This window comes from Carica papaya, chromosome 4 (assembly GCF_054855325.1).
Source record: "Carica papaya isolate Zhongbai chromosome 4, ASM5485532v1, whole genome shotgun sequence".
Taxonomy (NCBI): Eukaryota; Viridiplantae; Streptophyta; class Magnoliopsida; order Brassicales; family Caricaceae; genus Carica; species Carica papaya.
This window is the reverse complement of record NC_142312.1, coordinates 5,036,884-5,059,807: the sequence shown is the minus strand read 5'-3', so window position 1 is coordinate 5,059,807 and position 22,924 is coordinate 5,036,884. Positions and strand designations below refer to the sequence as shown.

The 22,924-nt window shown below is 36.3% G+C and overlaps 1 protein-coding gene across 1 annotated transcript; it reads right to left on the bottom strand.

Moving 5' to 3' along the window:
• Window positions 1-7,253: 7,253 nt before the first annotated feature.
• On the bottom strand, window positions 7,254-21,631 carry TOM2A (tobamovirus multiplication 2A). The gene is made up of 7 exons (XM_088217536.1): window positions 21,477-21,631; window positions 20,427-20,677; window positions 19,363-19,462; window positions 14,941-15,021; window positions 14,738-14,842; window positions 9,099-9,308; window positions 7,254-7,725 (listed from the first exon to the last, which is right to left on the bottom strand). The coding sequence occupies exons 2-7, from the start codon at window positions 20,663-20,665 to the stop codon at window positions 7,618-7,620; spliced, it is 843 nt and encodes a 280-aa protein (XP_088073662.1). The 5' UTR covers window positions 20,666-20,677; window positions 21,477-21,631; the 3' UTR covers window positions 7,254-7,617.
• Between the last annotated feature and the right edge of the window lie 1,293 nt (window positions 21,632-22,924).

The window sequence follows — 22,924 nt, the reverse complement described above, 5'->3', positions numbered from 1 at the left end:
ATGGGTGGGATAATTTTTTTCATGATTCTTTAACTGTCTGGACCCATAAGCTATGACATTCTCATACTGTATTAGAACACAACCCAGGCCTAGATAGGAGGCATCACTGTAAACCGTATATCCCCCGATCCACTCGGTAAGGCTAGCACAGGTACAGTAGTCAGCCGCTTCTTTAGTTCTAAAATACTTCTTTCACAATCCTCATTCCACTCAAACTTGGCATTCTTCTTTGTGAGTCGGGTTAGGGGAGCCGCTAGACTAGAAAATCCTTCAACGAACCTGCGGTAATAGTCCGCCATTCCCAGAAAGCTACGGATTTCTTTAACTGATGTCAATTTCTCCCAGCCGAGCACTGCTTCAACCTTTTCAGGATTTACTGATACTCCATCCTTTGATATGATGTGTCCTAGGAAGGCGGTCTGCTCAAGCCAGAATCCACACTTACTCAACTTTGCATACAACTTCTTTTTTCTGAGAATCTGCAAAACTTGGGCTAGATAGTGAGCATGTTCTTCTCTGTTTTTTGAGTAGACCAAGATGTTATCGATGAATACGATAACAAATTGATCTAAGAACTCTCTGAAGACCATGTTCATCAGATCCATGAAGATGGCTGGGGCATTGGTTAGCCCAAATGGCATGATCAGGAACTCATAGTGTCCGTATCTGGTTCGAAAAGCCGTCTTGGGGATGTTTTCTTTCCTTATTTTCATGTGATGGTAACCTGATCGTAGGTCTATTTTGGAGAAGACCTACACACCTTGCAACTGATCAAAGAGGTCATCAATCTTGGGAAGGGGATACTTGTTCTTGATTGTGACCATGTTCAATCCTCTATAGTCAATACATAGCCTCAACATTCCATCTTCATTCCGAGAAAAAGTGACTCCAGCACCCCAAGGGGACACACTGTGTATGATAAAACCACTGTCTTGCAATCCAGTGATCTGTTTTCTCAGCTCCTCCATCTCAACGTGACTCATGCGGTAAGGAGCAACCGAAATGAGCTGGGTGCCTGGCTGTAGATCTATGGTGAACTCGACTTCCCTGTCCATTGGCAGTCCGGGTAGTTCGTCCGGAATCACATTTGGAAAGTCTCGAACCACCAGAATTTCTTGAATACAATTCTCTTTCTTGGGTTTGCCTAGTTAGAGAAAATAGCAAGGTTAAGGTACTCGACAATTAAGAAGACTTGCCATCAAGGAATAAGTACTAAATAATTTTATTAATTTGTAAATAGATCCTCATTAGGAGGATTGAATACAACCTTCTTGCTAAAGCAATCTATGGTGGCGTGATACACCGCTAGCCAATTCATCCCTAAAATTACATCAAAATCCCCCGTGTCTAATTCTATCAAGTCTACACTCAGTTTTTTATTTGCTATCTCTACAGCACAAGCCTTGTAAACAACTTCTCCTAATAGTGTTACACTCCCAGCAGTAGATACAAAAAATATTAAATCTAGTTTATCAAGTAATACCTTAATTTTGGATGCAAAAACAGGTGAAACAAATAAATTCGATGCACCAGTGTTAAACAAAACATGAGCAAGATGGTTACAGATAATGTACATACCCTGTACCACGTCCGGGTCGGCATCGGCATCCTGCTGGGTGAGGTTGTAAGCCCTACCCTGGATAGGAGGTCTTTTTTTATTCTGGTTCCTTGGGCACTCTCTCGCATAGTGTTGGGCACTACCACATATGCGACAAGTATTGTTGAGGTGGTAGCATGGTCGCCCTGCCGCAATGCTGACAGATCTTACCACGTCCTACCACTAGAGCCTAAGGGGGAGCCTGAATCACCGGTCTGGGCCTCTTATTCTGTTGGACAGGCACAGTAGGTGCTGGTCTACGGAGTGGAGATGAGGGTCTGTGGTTCCCTGCTGACTGAGGGAGGGTATGGAGGCTCCTCTCCACTAACTGTGCTTTGGCTATAATGACTGAGTATGTCTTGAGCTCCAGTACAAATAAGTGTTGCTTGATCTCTGGGCGGAGGCCCTACTGGAACCTCCTAGCCTTCCTGCCCTCATCCATAAACATCTCAGGGGAGTATCGACCCAACTCCAGGAACTTATGGGCATATTCTGACACCGTCATGTTCCCCTGGACCAACTGGAAAACTCCATCTCCTTAAGATTTCGGATGTGCTCTGGGAGGTACTTTGCATGGAAGGATGCTAAAAACTGTTCCCAAGTGACTGGAACAGGCAGGGTGGTCTGTTTGAGTTCCCACCAGCGATCTGCTTCTCCCACCAGCATGTAAGTAGTAAGGGTGACCCTCTGCTCGGGAGTCACTCTTAGGGTCTTGAAGGCCTTCTCCGTCTCTGCCAACCAATATTGGGCATCTTCAAAGGAGGATTCCCTTGCAAAAATGGATGAGTTCAGTCTCCTGTACCTCTCTACGTAACCTAGGTCAATCATAAAAGGAGCTGGGTCCCGTGGAAGAGGGACTGGGCCAGGCTGATGATAGACTAAGGGGCCCTGTAGTGGTACTTGCTGATATGGTGGGGGCACCAGATTATACTGTGGCGGTGCCGGGCAGTACTGTGGCTAGGAGACCAGATTATACTACGGTGGTGGCACCAGGTGGTACTGTGGAGGAGTAGGCTCATACCGGGGTGGCTCAGGATTCTCTCGCTGCAATGGTGGCTCAACCTGTGGCAACAGGAGAGGGTCAGGTAGCTCCCTTTTCTCATCTCGAGCCTGCTGGGCAGCAATGAGTCTCTCCAGCATCTCAAATATCTTGTTGATGTCTTCCCGAAGCGAACCATCTCGGGCTGCTCGGTTTAGTGGGGGTCTTCCTCTTCTCATCTCTCCGTACCTGCATTTCATAAGGAAGGAAATACTTAAAAATACTAAACAATATCAAAGAATAAATTCTCTAAAAGAAATACTAGAAATGAAAGAAGTATAAAGAAAACTATAAGGCATCTAGTATCTACTCGCCGTCTTCTTGTGGATCGGGCTCGGGAACCAAGTCCTCCTGATATGAAATGGTTAAATAAGGAATGAGCTACACTAGCCCAGTAAGGACATCAAACTATTCACCGTCACAGAAGGAAAGGTTAGTAGAAAACCAAAAATAACCAATGGAGCACAAATTTTAAACAAATTCATTTATCAATAATCAAACCATTTAACGTCCACTTACCTCAGTGATATTTATAAAAGACGACCCATGGAAACAATAACATCATAGATATCATGAATTCATACAAAATCTGTAACATAACACACGTCATACTTTTATATTTCAATCATTAAACAACAGTTGCCCCCTTTTCATCAGCTTACTAGTATCTATGGGTATCCATAGGGGTCCCCGCTACACGTGAACTATTTCCTTAACAAACTTAATTTCCAGGCCCGTCCCCATACCCTGTCCGGTAGAGACGCCAAACAATAAACCTCAATACCCCGTCCGGTATGAGGCAACGTTCTCGGTAGGGTTCCCTATGGACCCGGTCCGTCCACCATCTCTCAAGATATCTAGTGAGGCTATCATCTTATCCAATTATCAATTCACACCCATTTCCTATTTTTTCCTTAGTCTCCGCTATCCATTCAAATATGAATACTTAAACAAGTAACATGCATCCAACAAGGCAAACATATCTTAGATTCACAAATCAAGCAGTAGTGAAATAAACAGTGATTCATGCATTCAAAATCATAGAATAAATAAACTAAATACCATAATGCATTTAAACTGTAAAATAAATCAAACAGGAACTGATAGAGAAATAGTCTGATTCGGGCTTCATTAGCAACCGTAATTATTTATGCATATCTACTCAATTTGTACAAAATACAGTTATACTATTTATTCAGACTTCAATCCCATGATAGAAAATAGGGTGAAGAGTCCTTACCTGATTCGACGTCGAAAATCAGATTTTTACTGCGCCTACGAGTAGTCCCTAGATTCCCTGAATTTTTTTTTTTCGGGAACTAAAATGCGCTTACGGTACCTACACATGTCCCAAACAACTCAAAAATCAAACCTAGGGCCTACTCGGCCAATTTCAGAATTCTAGCACGGCGGCTCCGCCGTGCTCCGGTGACGACGTCGCCGCTCGAGGCGGCGATCCACCTCGGGTTTGGCTGTTTTCGACTGTTTTCGATCGAATTCAGCCAAACTTGCATTGGTCCTATGAGGAAACACTCCTAGGGCCCTCGATGGGTCGAAAAAATACAGAAAACTGAAACTTACCGGCGGTGGGGCTCTCTGGTGCGGCGGCTCCTCCGGCTCACGTCGCGGTTTAGTGTTTTGCTCCGGTCAACCTGTAGAGGAGGGAACGATGGTCACAATGGTGGAAAAATTATATTTAACGGGAATCGGGAAGGGCCTCATCGGAGGCAAAAACTGAGACAACCCATGGCGGCAGCTCCGGGCTTCGGCAGTGTTTTTCGGGCAATTGACCAGTTTTTTTGCTCCGATTTGGCCATGGTGGGTTTAGAATCGAATTCTGAGCCAAAGAGAGAATTTTTACCTCGTTTGGCGGCCGAAAGTTGCTCCATTGCGACAGCGGGTGGTGGCGGTCGGCTCCCCGGCAGCTGGGCTGTCTTCTCCGGCGAGGGGCTCTGGCGGCTAGGGTTAGGGTTTGGGTGCGAATGAGATTATTTATAACCATCCGCTTTTAATATGAACCGTCTATCGCGATTAAATCTGGGTCGTCCGATCGCGATGCAATCTGGGCCATCCGTGCGCACGGGAACAGATCTCAGCTGTTCAATCCCGCGCACACGGACCACCCATGTGTCTCCCTTCCGCGTGGCCTCCCACGTCAGCGTCTCTGCCACACAGAACGTCCTGGTTGGCCGGGGCTGCTGACCGGATAGCTGACAGGGCGTAATTTTTTTAAATTACGTTTTGACCACCAATTTTTAATTTTTCTTTCAAAAATACACTCAGAACCCAAATATTCACCTATTTTTTTGAAAATTATTTTCAATTAAATCCCTAAATAATTTTTTTATCCTTTATTATTATTATTATTTCCATTAAAATAAAATAAATTAAATTAAATTCAATATATTATTACATAATTAATCATTATATTCATATAATAATTACAAATTTATTATTTTTTAAAAAATAAAAATAAAATTAAAATTGGAAAAAAGAAAAGGGTTGGGGTGTTACACATATGATGTATTTTCTTATTTCATGTTGTTTGAGGGGTTTTTCGTTTTTTTTTTTGTTAATAAAAATGGTAGATTATATTAAAATCTTATTTTGGTTATTTTACTTAAAAAAATTTAACTGTTATAAAATATTTTTTTAATATAAAATATAAGAAAATTTATTCAAATTAAATTATTATAATTCTATTAATATATTAACAAATAAAATTTTAAATTTTAGTAAATCAAATATTATAAATAAGTTAACATTAATTTATAATTTTCATAGTTTTTCCATGCTGTTTGAAGTTTACCAACATATATATATATATATTTAGAGAGAGACACACGTATATATATATATATATATATACATATAGGGCCGGGTGTGATATGATATAGCATTTGTATTTAGTGGTGCACACGAATATCTCTCTAGAAACTTGCAAATCACATGTCTAATCAAACCTGATTTGGAACACATATATACATATATCCATACAGCTCACAGTTCATGAAGCATTCTCGGAAATCCATCATGATGCCACTGACCTTCCTTCTCATGTCTGTGTATTTTTAAATATAAATATATCTTAAAAAATAGTTATATTAGAAATATTATTTAAAAATTATTTGGTAAATGTATTCTAATCAATTTTGATATTAAATGATGAGAGAATACTTCTCCACCTCTATTTTTTATAATATTTTTATTTTTATTTAACATAATAATAAATATAAATTATGCTATATTTTAAATTAATTTTATATTAAATAATACTTTTTCAATTCTTACTTATTATTTATAAAAATAAGTATATATTAAAAAAAATTTCCAATATCAAAATTAAAATTCTTAGTCATTAGCAAATTGGTATTCTCACAACATAGTTTATAACTTATTTGTTTAAAAATAAATAAATTAATTTGATGAAAACATTTTTTCACTTAAAAACAAATATCATAAGAAGGAAAACAAGAAGCACCATTAAGAGAAGTAAAAGGTGATCGTTATGCTCTCCTACAAACTTATCGTAGGCTTTGGAGATGTCCAATCAAAGCAACACAAGTCCTAGAGTTTCTACACCTTTACATAATGAATTATCAGAAGGAGATCATGGCTTCCTTCTCCATGGCCGAGCCAAGATGCTCCACAATCTGCTACCTTTCTTGCTCTGCTCGTAATAACTCCTACGTATTTTCAATCTCAGCATGCAACTTTTACTGAAAAATAGTTTTGATAGATGATAATACAGGTTGTATTATGTTGGTATTTTTTATTTGATCCCACAACTAAAATCTTCTTTTTCTTGATACCCATGTCAAGTAATATATTATAATTAACTGGGTAAAAAGTAGCACACTTTCTTAGTAGAGGAAAGAAGGGCAAAGATGGTGCCTTGTTGGCTTCTTACTAAAATGAGTGTTTATAAACCACTACTTTTTCCTAAAGGGTATATTAGTTATTGAGTGTTTGGATCCCCGGTGAGCTGAAATAACACGTACATCTTCACCTAATCTAACCGCATGCCCCCCTTTTTTTGAAATCTTCAAACCTTCACATCCTGTATATTCAGTTCCACTCAACCCTAAAGCTAGTTCACTGCATATATGCATGCATTTGTGCAGGAACTTGGGAGCATGCATGTATTAAAAGTCATAATTATACTTCCAAATCATTATTTGTTTTGAGGGATTCAATTTAAAATGGAAATTAATGAGCTGCATCCAAAAAGGAAAAAGAAAATTGCTCAAATTGAAACAAATCAAGAAGAAAGTTGATGAGAGTAAATTCACTATAATTAACTAAAATTAAATTTTATCCCAATGATTCATAAAAGATTTAAACGTAAATTCCGTGATGAATACGTTTCATTAATTAAAGCAACCCATTGGGGACTAGAAGAATTCGAATTAGGCGCCATGCATTGTCCCACTGTGGCGAGTTCATTATCATACCCCCCCCCCCCCCCCCCTCTACAACCACACAAGTCAAAAGTCAGAACTGGATTTCTGAATCAATTAGGAAACCACAGGAACCACAATGTTCACCAAAACCAGGTTCGGGAAGCATCCGGGGCCAATAGAAATAATGCTAATGATGTATTCTGACACAAATATATGCGAAATCATCACCATTAGTCCATTACTCACAGCCAATTGGCTGTCTTAATCATTATGCCACAGGCATAGTGCCTTTTTACACTCTGAATCCAGCAGCAAAACTCATCTGCACTCCATCAGAACCCTTAAAACCCTAATGTAGAAGTACAATCTACACACAAAATGGTAACGTACTTGACAGCACAGACTCTGTTTCATAAGTAATACAAGAAAATGGAAGGATGGGGCAACTCCTAGACATGCCCACTTAACAACAAGAGAACAACCTTCATCTTGAAAATTCAACGCTGTCATACCACTGTCTGACAACTCAGTCATTAGACACCAACGGAATCTGAAATTTACTGAGACGCAGAGAGTAATTACATTATCGTGCACCAGCCTCTTTCTTCAGTAGGCTGTGTGGATACTTGCTGGAACCTGTGCGACTCCGAAGGGTTGTATGTGAACTCAGAAGTATCAAGCCCATACTGGTTTATAGGCAGTAACAACCATGAGGGAGTAAACATATTATTATTAGAAATAACACCATAAAACAAACAATTGTAAAACTAGGGAAAAAAAAAAGAACGAACATGCATCTGATGAATCATCTTTGCTAACATGATCATTGCTGAATATAGAACTAAGATGGACACAATCGAGAAAGGATCCTCACGGAAACAATTACTAAGAAGGCCTCCCATCATGAATCAAATAAAACAACTAAGAAATTTGAGAAGCAGACTAATTACTTCACTTGCATAAATGCACAATTAGTAATAGATGCTTCAGGCCATCAAGCCATATACTAAAGAAGAGCAATCAAGCAGGATTAGCATCACTAAGTCTCAGGGATTATCTGAGGCTTGCCAATTAAATGGAAATAAACAGCAAGTTACTACACAAGAAAAACAAAATAAAACTTGTAACAAAACAACACACTATATGAATATATTTATAGATGTATGATTTCAGGATTTTTGGAAATCCCAAAAAAAGAATTCATGCGTCTAATGTGAATAATCAGTAAAAATTCAGTTCAGGGAAATCAAGAATCTTTTGAACATAACAAGTTCATCCTGCGAAATACTTAATTTGGTAACTAATAAAATCAGTTTTATGAGAATCTAGGAATCCCTTAGCCAATGTCTGAGGAGAAAGAAAAGAAAAGAAAAGAAAAAGATTAAAGTTTCCTTCTCATTTTCTGGGTGTTTAGAAAATAACACAAAAGAAAAGGTGCTGAGCGAGTTGTTAAAATAAGTATAATTGAAGACTTATAAACATAATGAGAATTTTGTCTTCACAACTAAAAGTTATGTCTGATTTTCTGTTCCTCTGTTTATCCTTTTTCTTTCCCTCCTCTTAATAATAAAAAAGAAGATAAATAACTTAGTTACTCTTAACTGTCGTTTTTCAGAAGGGAAAGTACTAATTCTCAAGCAACATTCGATTTTGTAATGACCTTTGGGATAAGGATAGTGTGCGTAGGTTGTCTTTATGCCAGAAACACATGGATTCTTAGGGGGATTCCTGTTTTATAATAGAGGGATTGGGCTGCATTCTTGTATTAATACACTGTTTAGATTGTTTTCTTGCATGTTTGTTTTCTTGTCTTTCTAGAGGAAATCGTATCCTCCCTTAGATTGAGTTCCTCTTTCTTTCTCTGATATACTTCTTTTCCTATTAAAAGAATAACAAATAACACAACAGGATAAATACTTTCCCTTACTCTTGTTTCCCCCACCCAGAGAAAGCCTACAAGTCCATTAATTTTACCATTTAAATTTAATTAAGCCACACTCAAAATAACCACAGCAAAGTGAGCCAAATTCCAAATAAAAGTTATGCTACAATAAATCACCTTCTCCCTCATACGTGTACTCCATGCATCATTTCTGCTTGGGCGCTGATCAATAGCACCAGCAACAGGTACCCCTGTAGCAGGACCTGCTGGTCTGTTGAGCAAAGGCTGCCTGACTTGTTGCCTTGGAGCAATAAATTCATCATCACTGTCATAGTCTGCGGGTTTATTTGCTGCCCTAACCATAAGGGCTAACAAGAAAAGCAAAGCCTGCATTTTTATATTAAGTCATTATACACAGGCATTCGGGATCAAATAAATAAACGTTACATGGTTCAAACTCCAGATAACGCAAAGATAAAGAGATATTTCAAAGTCACATAACCAAAGTTTTTTACTTACTCAATTATGCTCTTTAGCCTATAGGTTGTTGGGTTTGAGTTGGATTAGTGCAGGAACTGTGAGAGACAAGCTGTGGGCATGGAGAGGCATTCAGAGTCACAAGCAGTCCATAGGTTTATCTCTTTGGCTACTTTTTGAGGATATAGAAACTTATTTTGATAAATCTTATCGACTCTTGGCTCCAGGCCCTAAAAGTTAACCACTTTTTTCAATCGAGGATTTAGAGGGGCCTAATAGACATTTTGTTATAAATGTAAACATTTGTATACAGGTTGCATCCGCTTGGTGCTCTGTGAATATACACCTTTTCCCTTAAAAAAATATATATCTACTCAATGTAATAACATGTGCAAGATGAATATGCGCAGCAATATCACAAAGGCAAGTGACCCTCTGTCAACAAGAGAACTTCCTTTGAGACATTTGGTACTGGAAAAAGGATTTTGTGCTGATAAAAGTTATAAATCGTGAATCTTTTCAGTTCACGAAATTATGCTATGTAATTGCTTTATGGCAGCCCTGTTTAATAGTAACTTTTTTTTTTAAATATCAAGTGTAAGGTAAAGTATTAACAATGACACCAAGGACTAAAGACTGTATTATTAAAGCCGAACCACTTCAATTATGTGCAGCATCCGCCCAATAAGGAAATAACCAAGCAGAAGGAAATTACAAGGTTACAAGATTACTACTGCACATTCACTGAATTGCACGATAATGACTGGTTCTTCTTGCATAAATGCAAGTAAAACATGATTATGTAATCTGTTTAACAACTCTCCCTTTGAACATCCAAACATAAAGGAAGAAAGTACCACTATTCAACATTCAAAACAAACAAGCCCCCTCTTAAAAATGTAAGTAATTTTACATGTACAAAAGTTGCGAAAAAATCAGTTACAAACTGATGTGGCTGTTGGAACATAATTTAATTTTCTCTACTGGCATCAACTACCTCCTCAGTTTATACAAGAATTTTTGTAAAAATCTTTGTATGTTTAGCATTTCTCTAAAAAAATATGGTCTTCAGTCATTCTTTACATGAACATTACATAACCAAAAAAAATCCTTCCTATTCTCTAAAAATATAAGGTTTTCAATCATTCTTCATGGACATGACGCAACCTAAAAAGACTTCCTATTCTCTAAAAATATATGGCTTTTTTTATCGCCTCCCAATGGGGACTTTTAATATTTGAACCTCTCCTCTTGGTGGAGAGAAGTAACCGTATTTCTCTAAAAAAAATACGGTCTTCAGTCATTCTTTTACATGAACATTACATAACCAAAAATATCCTTCCTATTCTCTAAAAATATAAGGTTTTCAATCATTCTTCATGGACATGACGCAACCTAAAAAGACTTCCTATTCTCTAAAAATATATGGCTTTTTTATGGCCTCCCAATGGGGACTTTTAATATTTGAACCTCTCCTCTCTTGGTGGAGAGAAGTAACCAACTCATCCAAGGAGAGTTGGTTCTAAATTTATATGGTTTTTAGTCATTCATTTATGCAAACATGATATAACCTATAAACCTAAATTTTACACAACTAGATAAATTTTCACATAACCAAATCTAGGTCAAATAAATGACCTAAGTCAAGTTTGGTTTGCAAAATCACATTAGAGATATTTGGGTTGTGGATGACAAATTTCAGCTTAGGCTATGTTACATGAATGGTTAAATTTGATATTTATTATCCACTTAAACTTATGGCCTAAGTAGCCACTGAAGTTAATGGATGATTGGTCAGTAAAATTAACTATTCCACACAATATCAAACAAAATGTTGAGAGTCCAAATTCTAGCAAACTCATTTATATTTGAAAGTTAAATATACACGAGTCTCCACACTGACAACCGTGTGGATCATTTGGAAGAATTAGAGCGCTTGAGAGTCCCTAAACCCACCCCAATAAAATTGTGAAAATCATGAAGCCTTTTGTGAAAGTGCCGATTGACATTCTCAGTTTTAACACCCAGCCCTCAAGAAGCAAACAAGATTGATTGGCTGGCAGGCTCCTATAGAAGGTTGGCACTAGCTGACCACTGATGCTCTTGGTGCATTTTACCATGAACGGAGCCCCCTTGATTGACAAATTTCTTACCTCCTTAATATGGATTGAGAAGCTCAAATCACTCTTATAAGGAAGAGAACTATTATGCAGATTTCTTGCCAAACTATGCATACTTCTACCTCACAGGAACTATTGTTCTCAATGATATTACTAGGAACCAAGGATCTTACTTGCATGCTGATTTTTTGGCATTGCCCGGCCTCATCTGCTCAAAATCTAAAGATATCTTTGTCTTCTGTTTCCTGTCCTTTCGTCCGAAAAAAATTAACTTCAGCAAAAATTATGAACTTGATAAGCTCTAGCCTGAGAAAGTCTTGAACCGTGAAAACAACTAAGTTGGGTCAGTTTCTTATAAGCTTAAAATTCTGAGATAATTGTTGCCCCAAAAAAAAAACCTTTATGGAAAATCAGTCACCAAATGTAGATTGGCTTAGATTATTTTTTTGCCAAATGGGAGCTTTCTTGGTATAATTGCTGGATTTAAATTCTGGTTTGTCCAATAAGCAAAGAGAATATCCCTCTTGAATATTTGTCTTCTGTACAAATATTCCGAATGTGTGTGTGTGTGTGTGTGTGTGTATATTTGTAAGTGCAAATAATTTTACTCCTACAGTACTATTACAAATAGGTGGCCAACAGATAATTGCATCTTCCAGTAAGCTAATAGGGACAAGTTGGCCTTTGCAGTAAATTATTAGTTTTTTTCGTTGAGTCATTTCGATTAAATTCTACCCTGATTAATTATTTTCTGAGAACCAAATAGCCCTGTTCTTGCCCCTCCCTTTAATTTTCATCTCCCAGATGGACCATAAGGGTCAAAAAACAACATATCAAGATAACATTCAATTACCAAAGGTGTTTCTTTAACTCTTTACTCCCCTTGCTCCTGCATCATTCTCTAGGATTGAGAGAACCTTGTTCCCGAATTTAACTTTCCTTGGCCACGACTAACAGATTACCAGATAATCATTTGCATCATTATTTGTGAAATGCTTCTCAATCCACAACAGAAGTATAATATGTGAATATTGGCATATGCCTTCAAGTGAATAAGCATTTCTATGTGGACTTTGTGATCTTTTTATTCTTCACGACATCTTCTTGAAGGCAATGAGACGTATAGTCGCCCAACATAAAAGTTGGCCCAGCTAATTCTGGACTTCCATAACATACTTGACAAATATGCATTCAAGTGAAAGAGCATTTCTATATGGACCTTGCGCACTTTTTGTCCTGCATGACATCTTCTCAAAGGTGGTGAAAGCTTGTCGTCCCCTAACATAAAAGTTGACCCAGCTTGTTCAGGACTTCCATTACATACTTGACAAACCTCATTGTTAGGTTGGTGGTTATAAAACTTTTATCAAAACTATCATCATCATCAACACCTCCTGGCAGGTTCAAGGAGTTGTCATTGCCTTTAGGTACATCCACATGGCCGTCTGCATGATCGCAGAAGTTGCTCCATAATTCCTCGCCCATCTGCCATCTCAAGGGCCTAGTTCAACCTAGTAATTCTACCTCTTCCAGCAACCATAGCAACATTGTTTCAGAAGAAAAAGAGGAAACTAGATACATAGACAAAAGATTAAAAGCCAAATCCCATAGATTTCTCTCATAGCTGCTATCGCAACTATAGGCTACGTTGATACATGAATAGGGTAGTGGCTTGGGTAGGGTAAGTTACCCATGGTAAGATTCTTACCCTACCATATGTTTGGGATGATCGGGTGAAAGAATAAGTAATATAACACAAAGAGAATATTTCTTTTTCTTAATTTATATTAATAATCAATGGTCATGGTGGTGGTGGCAGCTATGGCAATAGTAGCGACAACAGCAGTGGCAGCGACAGCTGCAGCAGGATAGCAGTGGCAGCAACAATGAGGGCAGTTGTGGCATCTGTAGCTGCAATGGGGATGGGGAGATGGTGGAGGTGATAGTGTTGACTATAGAGCTACAATAATGCAGGCTACATGCAGCAGTAGCAGTGAGAGGGTAGTGGTGGTGGCGGCGGCGGCGGCAATAGCGGTGGTGGTGGCAGTGCAACAATGATGGTGGTGGTGGCGGCAATGATGGTGGTGGTGGCAGTGCAACAATGATGGTGGTGGTAGCAGCAACGAGGGTAGTTGTGATGAAGATGGTGATATGTGGTGGTCTGTAAAACTGTAGCGCAATGGCAGTTGCAATGGTTGGTGGCGAGATGGCTGTGACAGCAACATTGGGCTGGTGGTTGGGATTGTAGTATTCTTGCCAAAGGATAAATGTGGTAGAGAAAAATTATAAAGAGCCATTTTAGCCCTTTTAAAGCTCTACACAATTGGAGAGTACTTATTCAATAATTTACAACCAAAAAAAGGATTGAACTGTGTCAAGCTTCTTATAGCCTGAACCACCCCTTACCCGACTCTACCAATGTACCAAATGTAGTCACATGTCATCCTTCAGCTCTGAAACTAAATTGATCTAGGGACAGAGATGGTAATTTGGGAATCAACTCCAGAGATCCAAAAATCCAAATTGTTGAAGTTAAAACCCTAGTTTACCCACATCATAGAAAATATTTTTTTTTGAATATCTCTATTATACGTCGACAGTATGGATTTTAAGATTACATTGACATTTTTAACAAGTGCTACTTCTACTCCTTTTAAGAGTAGGAGACTAACGAGTAGCTTTCATAACTTCCTTAACTATGAAAGTAATGCAACTCCTAAACAATATAACATTAAACATGATCCTAATTAATAGGATCAAAACAATGTCAACACCTGAACAACAATGCTTACAGTCTACAGATCCAGCAGTAATTAAGTGAAATTAACCGCGAGAACCAATTAATGAAAGCTCTTGTTAACCACCAGAAAATGGTGGTTATCTCCATCCATTTCCTCAAAAATGGTATGGGTTCAAAACTAGGTGCGCTGAAGAACTTATATTTTAGCAGGAAAAAAAAAGAATTAAGCTCTTGTAAGAAATGTGATAAATTTTGCACTGGATGGTTTCTCAAGGTTTCACATATTGCTTGGTAACACTTTTGGGCAGTGATATTTCTTATTATTAGTGTATAAGATGCTAATTTATTCTTTTCCTGTCAGCAAAATAATCCCATCACGTTTCAAATAGCTTAACTGCAAATAAGTCAAAGCTTCAAGCAATCAAAATAAACTAAGTGATTATATCTAACATTGCCAACAGGTGCCACGTTGTGCTTACCTCAAAGATAACAGCTCCAAGAGCAACCCATTTGGCTATCTTCCAGTGTTCTTTTAGAAACTTATATATCATGTTAAAGTTTCCAGTTTTATCAGTCGGAAGTTCCTACAAAAGATAAGTCAAATCACAATTAAATTAGCAGAAATTTCATCTTAAGTTCATAACTTCAAAAACAAAAGAAATTCCATAAACAAGATACTCACATCTTCCCAGCTTTTGTCAAAGAAGATGAAAGCAGCACATCCTAGCTCTACCAAGATCAAAAAGATTATTAAAACAGAATACTATGTCCACTTAAGGAAATCCATTATTTCAAGAGCAAAGGAGCTTAAGGATGGCGCATAGGTATAATAGGATTTTACTATTATTAAGAGTACTTTTAGTTTATTATTTAAGAGTCTTATTAGAGTTAGGAGTTTATTTGTAGTACTATTATTTATTATTTGTATTAGGATAAATATTATTAATTCTATTAGATTACCATTTCTTTTTTTTAAAATAAGTTTCCTAATATAATTCTAGTTAGGAAAAAGTTACTTAAAGATTCTTTAAATAACTTTGAAATTTTACTTATTAATCATCCAAGTATTTAATAATAATATTTTGAGAATTTCTCATAATAGATTGTATAATTCAATCAACCCTTAAAAGTATATTAATAGATTGTGATGCCTAAGAACTCTAGGTGCAATATATATTTTTTCCCCAATTTCTCAATAGACAAAGCAACCTAATTTATCCTACATCAATTTGGTATCGGAGTTAAAAGTATCTTACACCAAGATTCTCAAAACTGAACCCAAAACAGCTGTCAGCATTGTTCACCAATCACCTGCTGGAGGTGGTTGACACCGCCCACCACCACCAGCTCTAGGAAAGCCTGATTGACCAAATCCCAGAACTCCGCAAAACTCCATTGAGAACCGCCACACTAACCAGCAGAAGCTCCCACAGCTGCTGCCCCTTGCGAGTTTGCACTTCAGCACCGTCACATCCTTCACCAACCTCAAATTTGAGTTCATCACCTCCAGTTGGAGCTGCCCACAAAATGGTTGTCGTCTTCCAGTAACAAAAGCCGGGAAGTGAAGCCCACGTGCCGCTAGTCGTGACTAAGCCTTGTGCATTTTGTTCATTTCTATCTCAACCAGACGTTTTTTCTAAGAGATCTTTAGCAATGGTGACTAACACTGAATTAAATATTAAATTTAAGATGATTGAGGCAACCACTAATACCAAATTGGAAGCAATGCAAAACTTAATCGAAGCAATCCTAGAAGAACTGAGACACTTGTGCAGAGCTCAAATAGGTCCTCCAATTCAAAATCTGTATGTGCTCAAGTAGGTCATCCTGCTCAAAAATATGTTAAGGATAATGCTAGAAATATTATAAAGAAGATAAAAGTCAAAGCCCCTGATTTTGACAAAAGAAGGGATCTTGATCTTTTTCTTGATTAGCTTAATTTAATAAAAGAATATTTCAACTGGTATAACATGTCAAATGCACGAAGAGTTCGATTTGCCAGGATAAAGCAGGTTGGACTTGCAAAATATGGTCGTCCCACTATTGATGAAAATATAACAAGAAGGAGACAACCAACAATGGAAACATTGGATCAGATGAAAACACTTCTTTGTGAAAAGTATCTACCTTCCAACTACTTTGACAAACTTCGTGACCAAGCTTACATTTTAGTCTATGGCAACATGTCGATAACTGAGTATACACAGAAGTTTGAAAAACTAAAAACTCATAATCAATTAGTCGAAGATGATAGTCAAGCAGTATCTCGATTCAAGGCATGACTAAGAGTTGATATTAAAAAGAGTTAATTCGAAAAACTTTTGCAACTGTAGCACAAACTTATCAAGTTGCCTTGGATATTTCAGATTACCTGAAATATCCAACTTCGAGGAAACTTGAAACCAACCCCCTCCTCCCCCAGGAGGAACTCTGTAACAAATTATGATGTGCGAGCAATTTCTATGCAATCAACTTCGATTAAGAAAAATCAGCTCCTAACATAAGGACAATGGAATAGTTTTCTTCAGGTGTGGAAAGCCAGGCTATATGGGTTATCAATGCTCTCAAAAAAATAACTTGTATATTGCAATGGAGGAAGATGAAAAAGAAGATAATACAACAGATAGGGATGATGATATTTCTCTTGACGATGATGACGTAGTTGATGACGACTATCAACTGGACACTTCCCCTACATATGTGGTCAAACTTATACTTGAAACATCTGAATTTGAGGAAAAAGATGCCATCATACTACTATATTTCAAACCTATGTCATTTGTGGACCAAATGCCAAAAAGCTTGTCATCGATAGGGGAGTTGCATGAATGTAGTGTCAACTTCAACTGTAGAACGTCTCAAGCTTCCCATAAAATCACATCCACAACCATAAAAGGTAGCGTGATCGATGATACAACAATTCTAGTAACTCAAAAATGTCTTCTCTCTTTCCAATGTGGTAAGTACAGAGATGCCGTCTTATGTGATGTTGTTCCCATGCTAGTAACTCACATTCTCCTTAGCTGCCCTTGCCTATATGATCGCAATGTACACTATAATGGAAAAGAAAACACATATTCTTTTTCTAAGGAAAAACAAGACATTTTCTTGGAATCCATGAGCACAAAAAATATTAGAAACTTCAAAGCCAATAAGACTACAAAAATTGCAATGGGTAATCAAAAGAAACAACTTCATCTTTTGTCAAGAATGCAATTCGAAGCGAAAAACAAAGAAACAAAAGTTGTTTATACAATAGTAAATCGGGAGATGAAGCAACCACTAGTTTGTTCAACAAAAAGAACACCACCAGAAGTGACTATACTAATGCATGACTTTTTTAATATTGCTCCACTAGACTTGCCAAATGGACTTCCTCTACTTCATAGCATTCAACATGCAATTGACTTAGTTCCTGGATCTCAATTGCATAACTTACCAATATACAATATAAGCCAAGTGAACATGCTGAGCTTAAGAGACAAGTTGATGAACTACAGTGTAAAAAGCTTATACGAGAAAGTTTAAGCCTGTGTATTGTATCAACATTACTTACGCCCGAGAGAGATGGAACCTGGAGGATGTGTGCTGATGGTCGCACAATTTACAAGATTACCGTCAAGTATAGGTTTCTCATACCTCATCTTAGTGACAAGTTAGATTTCATGGCAGGCTCGAAATACTTTTTTAACATTGATTTAAAGAGTGGATAGCACCAAACCTGTGTAAGGCAACACGACGAATGGAAAACAGCATTCAGAACAAAGATGGTTTGTATAAGTGGTTAGTCATGCCATTCAGACTGTCTAATGCTCCAAGTACCTTCATGAGCTTCATGAACCAAGCCTTCCATGCTTATAATGGGAGATTTCTTGTTATCTATTTTGATGATATTCTTACCTTCAATAAATCTAAGGAAGAACGCGTCTTTCATTTACAACAAATACGCATCCATGGCAACAAGTATTATGTTCCTGGGATTTTTCACCTTTTCCAAAAGCGTAAAAGTTGATCCAGAAAATGCTAAAGCTATCCAAGAATACCAACTCCCAAGACCTTACATAAAGTGTGAAGCTTCCACAGGTTGGCATCTTTTTACGTAAGGTTTATTGAAGTCTTTAGCATTGTATGACACCCATTACAAACTGCATGACCAATGGGAAATTTGTTTGGACCAAAACACCATTTAGAGCTTTTGAAATCATCAACAAGAAACTGACAAAAGCACCAGCATTATATCTCCCAAGCTTCTCCAAGGTAATTAAAGTGGTTTGTGATGTGTCTCAAGTAGGCATTAGAGGCATACTTAGTCAGGAAGGATACCCAATAGCCTACTTAAATAAGAAGCTTAATGATTCAAAATAGAGGGATCCCACATAAAATAAAAAAATTTATGCCATCATCCAAGCACTTCGACACCAACGTTATTATCTACTTCCAAAAGAGTCTATCCCCTATTCTGACCTCTAAAGGCTAAAGCATATCATGCACATCACAGTTTATAAATTCAACTTGACGGAGCCGAGTCTTTAAACCCCCTGCCAGCCTGAGGAGAATTGATGGCGCATAGTCATAAGATTTTATTTATTGTTGGAGTATTTTTAGTTTATTATTTAAGAGTTATATCAAAATTAAGACTTTATTTTAACTAGTATTATTTTCTATTTGTATTATGAGTAATCTTCTTAATTATATTACTATTTTCTAGTTTAATTCTACTTAGGAAAAGTTACTTAAAGATTATTATAAATTACTTTGCAATTTCACTTACTAATCATCCAAGTCTTCAATAATAATTTTTTGAAAATATTTCAAAATTGATTGTGTAATTCAATCAACCTTTAGGTGTGATGCCTAAGAAGCCAAGGTGTGACATCTAGGCTTTTTCCCCAGTTTCTTAGTAGGCAAATAACCCTATCTTGTCCTACATCACTTAAAGTATAAAATCCATTATTTATGCATGTTATAATACTAAGAGTTATAAACATGAGATTCTCAATTTCCTTTAGGAATATAAACATGACATTTTCATCAAAAATTAAGAATGTTGTGGACGAACTACATATATAACAATAGTTAAACAAGTAGTAAGTAACCAGGATACACAAGACAAGCAGCATCCATTCCGTGAAACAGCTCCAACACATCCAAAACATGAGACAACAAAGACAATGACTCCAATACCAATGAATAGGTATATGAACCTGCACCAACATATGCACAAAAATTAGAGCTCATTGTTCCAAAAGACATCATACCCAAAGCATTTGTCTTTTTAGGTACTTGAATCCTTAACCCAAAAACTGTAAGCCAATATGCCCGAGAGCACCTAGTATGTATTGGAATATGTACAAATACTTTTCACAAGAAACAAACACAACAGAGAAAAAGAAAGGAAGGTTGAAATATTCACAACTAGAAAGTATGGAGAAGGTGAATGCCTCAAATCAATTAACAAAGTCAATCAAATGTATAAGTTATATGTTATTTTAACCCAGGGTGGGGGGATATTACAGCCAAGTTTGTTAGTGGCAGCAGCTCACGATTATAGAAAAGTGAGAGAAATAAATAAAATCACAGAACTGCCTCGCACTAGTCAAATATAGTAAATAGATGACAGTAATCTCATAAAACTCATAAACTTCACAAAAAAAATCATATCATAAATGCTTCTGTAAGTATTAAAGATTATGAACTGAAACAAGTTCGAAACTAAGTTTGTTTAAAGGGTCCACTCTCTTAAGAATAAAATTGCATAATAAGTAAATGAAGAAAGTATAGGCTGAGGACACAATAATGAATATCTAGCTAATTAAAGCCAGAAGAAATGCAACATATCCTAAAAATTAACTGGGATAACAAAACTTGAAACCAAAATCTGCCATCAGGACAAAGTTTCATAGAGTTGTCAACCTACCTTAAGAATTTCTCAAAATAAAATATCACTTCACCCTTTCATCAAAAATGGCAATTGAAGTCTTCTTTATAGAGATCATAATGCAAAGTAAGCTTACTCCATGTAAAGATCACGTAAAAACACATAAACATAAAAAAGATATTTAAATAACAGCTATCTATTTTATAGTTTACGAATATACAAATTCTACACAAAGCATACATAATGAACAAAAGTAGCTGAATGATAACAAATGTGAATAGCAGCCATACCAAGCTTTTGGCAGATTATCCAAAATACTAGCTGAAAGAGCCACAGCCATAAGCATGGGCCGACCCAGCTGTACCAAATCCTCGTCGCCACTCGCTGGTGAAATTGTAGGGGTATCGCTGGCTGCCCTCTTATACTCTACAAACAAGTAGAGTCCATAACCAACCATGGTCAGCCCCACAAGAGTCAAGAAGAAGTTCAATAACTTCAACAAGCACTCCAGGCACCCTCGACAAGCCATCCTCTGTAGTGCCTATAATTTACAATTCACGTGAGAATGTTCTTATTCCATCAAACTGCCAATTAGATTCAACATAAACCAGCATTTAAACCACAGAACAATAAGTTAGCATTAAATTTACCACCGGCAAAGAAAAGTTCAACAAAATGAACAAATCAAGACAAACTAGGTTTCACAAAACGAAATTAAAATTTTCAATCTTCTCAAAAAAGAAAAGAAAAGAAAAGGATGACCATTTGCAAATTGCTGAGGGAGAAATTCAACAACGACAAGAAACTGTTAATTCTTTTTCCCTTTTGAAAGAAGAAATTCCATACTTTAAATTCATTTCTGATCTGGAACCTCACCTCCTCAACCCCCCACCCTCTCAGACCACCATACAAGAAAAGAAAAGAAGAATTTAGCTGGACCAAATGCCAGCTCTATGAAATAAGTTTAAAGAAAGAAAAACCTAATCCGACAGGAGATGTCTTTTAACAAAACATGTGCTTCTGGCCTCTGGGTCTATGAAATTAAACGGTGGCCAACCGAGACAACGAGAGCTAAGCCCCAAATTCTTCTCTCCACCCAACTTTACAACAAGAAAAAGCAAAAAGCAGTAATCATGGAATAATAATGATTACAACAATAATAACAACATTAATATGAAACGAGCAATCGCCAAGAATTTCAAGATACGTCGTGAAATTCCACAAAGATTTCAGGCAATCTAGCGGCAATCGTGCTTAAGAAGGAGATCAGATAACAAAAGCGATCAAAGCAATTTCTCTAACCCAAATACAATAACCGAGAGAAGAAAGGAAGAACTCACAGATTTCCTGGTATTGCAAGGTCTTGGCGCCCAGACTCTTTGATTATTTCAAGAGAGAAAAAGAAAGAGTCTTGAAATTCAAAGGCAGGTGAAAATGGTCATGGGAGACATCTTTCCCCATTTTTCTCCTGTTTATGTAATCTGAACCTCAAGCCAGATGGGATTAGTGATTCATGCACTTTATTCTACGTGAAATGACCTTTTTACCTTTCCCACCGTCTTCTCCTCTTCTAATTTTTATTTTATTATCCACGAAATGACGTGTTTACCCTTCCAGTGTTCTCAGAGGGATCAAAATCCATTTTTGTTTTGTTTGGATAGAGAGAAAGAAAGAGGAATCAGAGAAAAACAAAAACTAGTTAGGGTTTTTTTTTCATACAGAGGGCGGCTAATTAATTTATTAAACGGAGTCAATTTGTCTCCGTTAAGTAATAATTATATTTTAATGTTTGATTAATATTCTTTATTATATATTAGATATTATATTATCCACAGTTTTTATTGGATTAATTGGTAATTTCATTTTTTATAATTATAACTTTTTAATTAGTATTTTAACTTAATTTTATGTCTTTTTAATGATATGATATCTTTTGATTCTTAATGGAAAACATGTTATTTTTTTTAACATTTTTATAATAAAATAATTGGTGTAATTATTATATGATAATTACGGATGATGTGTAATTATTAATACAACCACCGTACACAATACATTATTAGTACCCATGTCTTATGTTATAATAATTACATAAAAGTTTCCAAAAATACAATGTCATGTGTATAAAATTATGTGATGGATAACACTTATACAATAAATGTTACCATATTTATTTGATACTACTTTAGAATTAATTTTCATATAATTATTTTGTACTGATAAGTTAACTATATATGAAAATGATGCACGTGTGATAAATCACGAAAGATTAAAATGTATAATATCTAGAATAAAAAATAAATAAACAAGATAAATCAGTTTAATATTTAATGTAAAATATTTTATTGGTTTTAGATATTATTATATATGCTATATAATCATTGTAATAAATAAATTAGAAATAAAACCTCACAAAATCATTTAGTTCAATAATTTTTATTCCTTAATGTATACTAAAAGAATGTTTAATTTAATTTTGTTGGTTAAATTAATTATAAAGTGTTTTTGTTAAATTATTTTTTGGGTAAAATAATTTAATTGGGTTGGCTACTTTTTATTTTTTAAGAATGTGAATTCCATTGCAAATATATATATATATTTTTTCTCTGAGAAATGAATTGAAGCAAGCACGACAATAATTTATGAATTACTCTTTTACCTATTTCAAAGAAAATTCTACATAAATCTTGACATTCAAATTACAATTTATAAGAATATAAAGGGAGTTAAAAGACATAAAAAAAAAATTTATATACACTTGATGGAATAAGACGAAGGAAATCTTTCA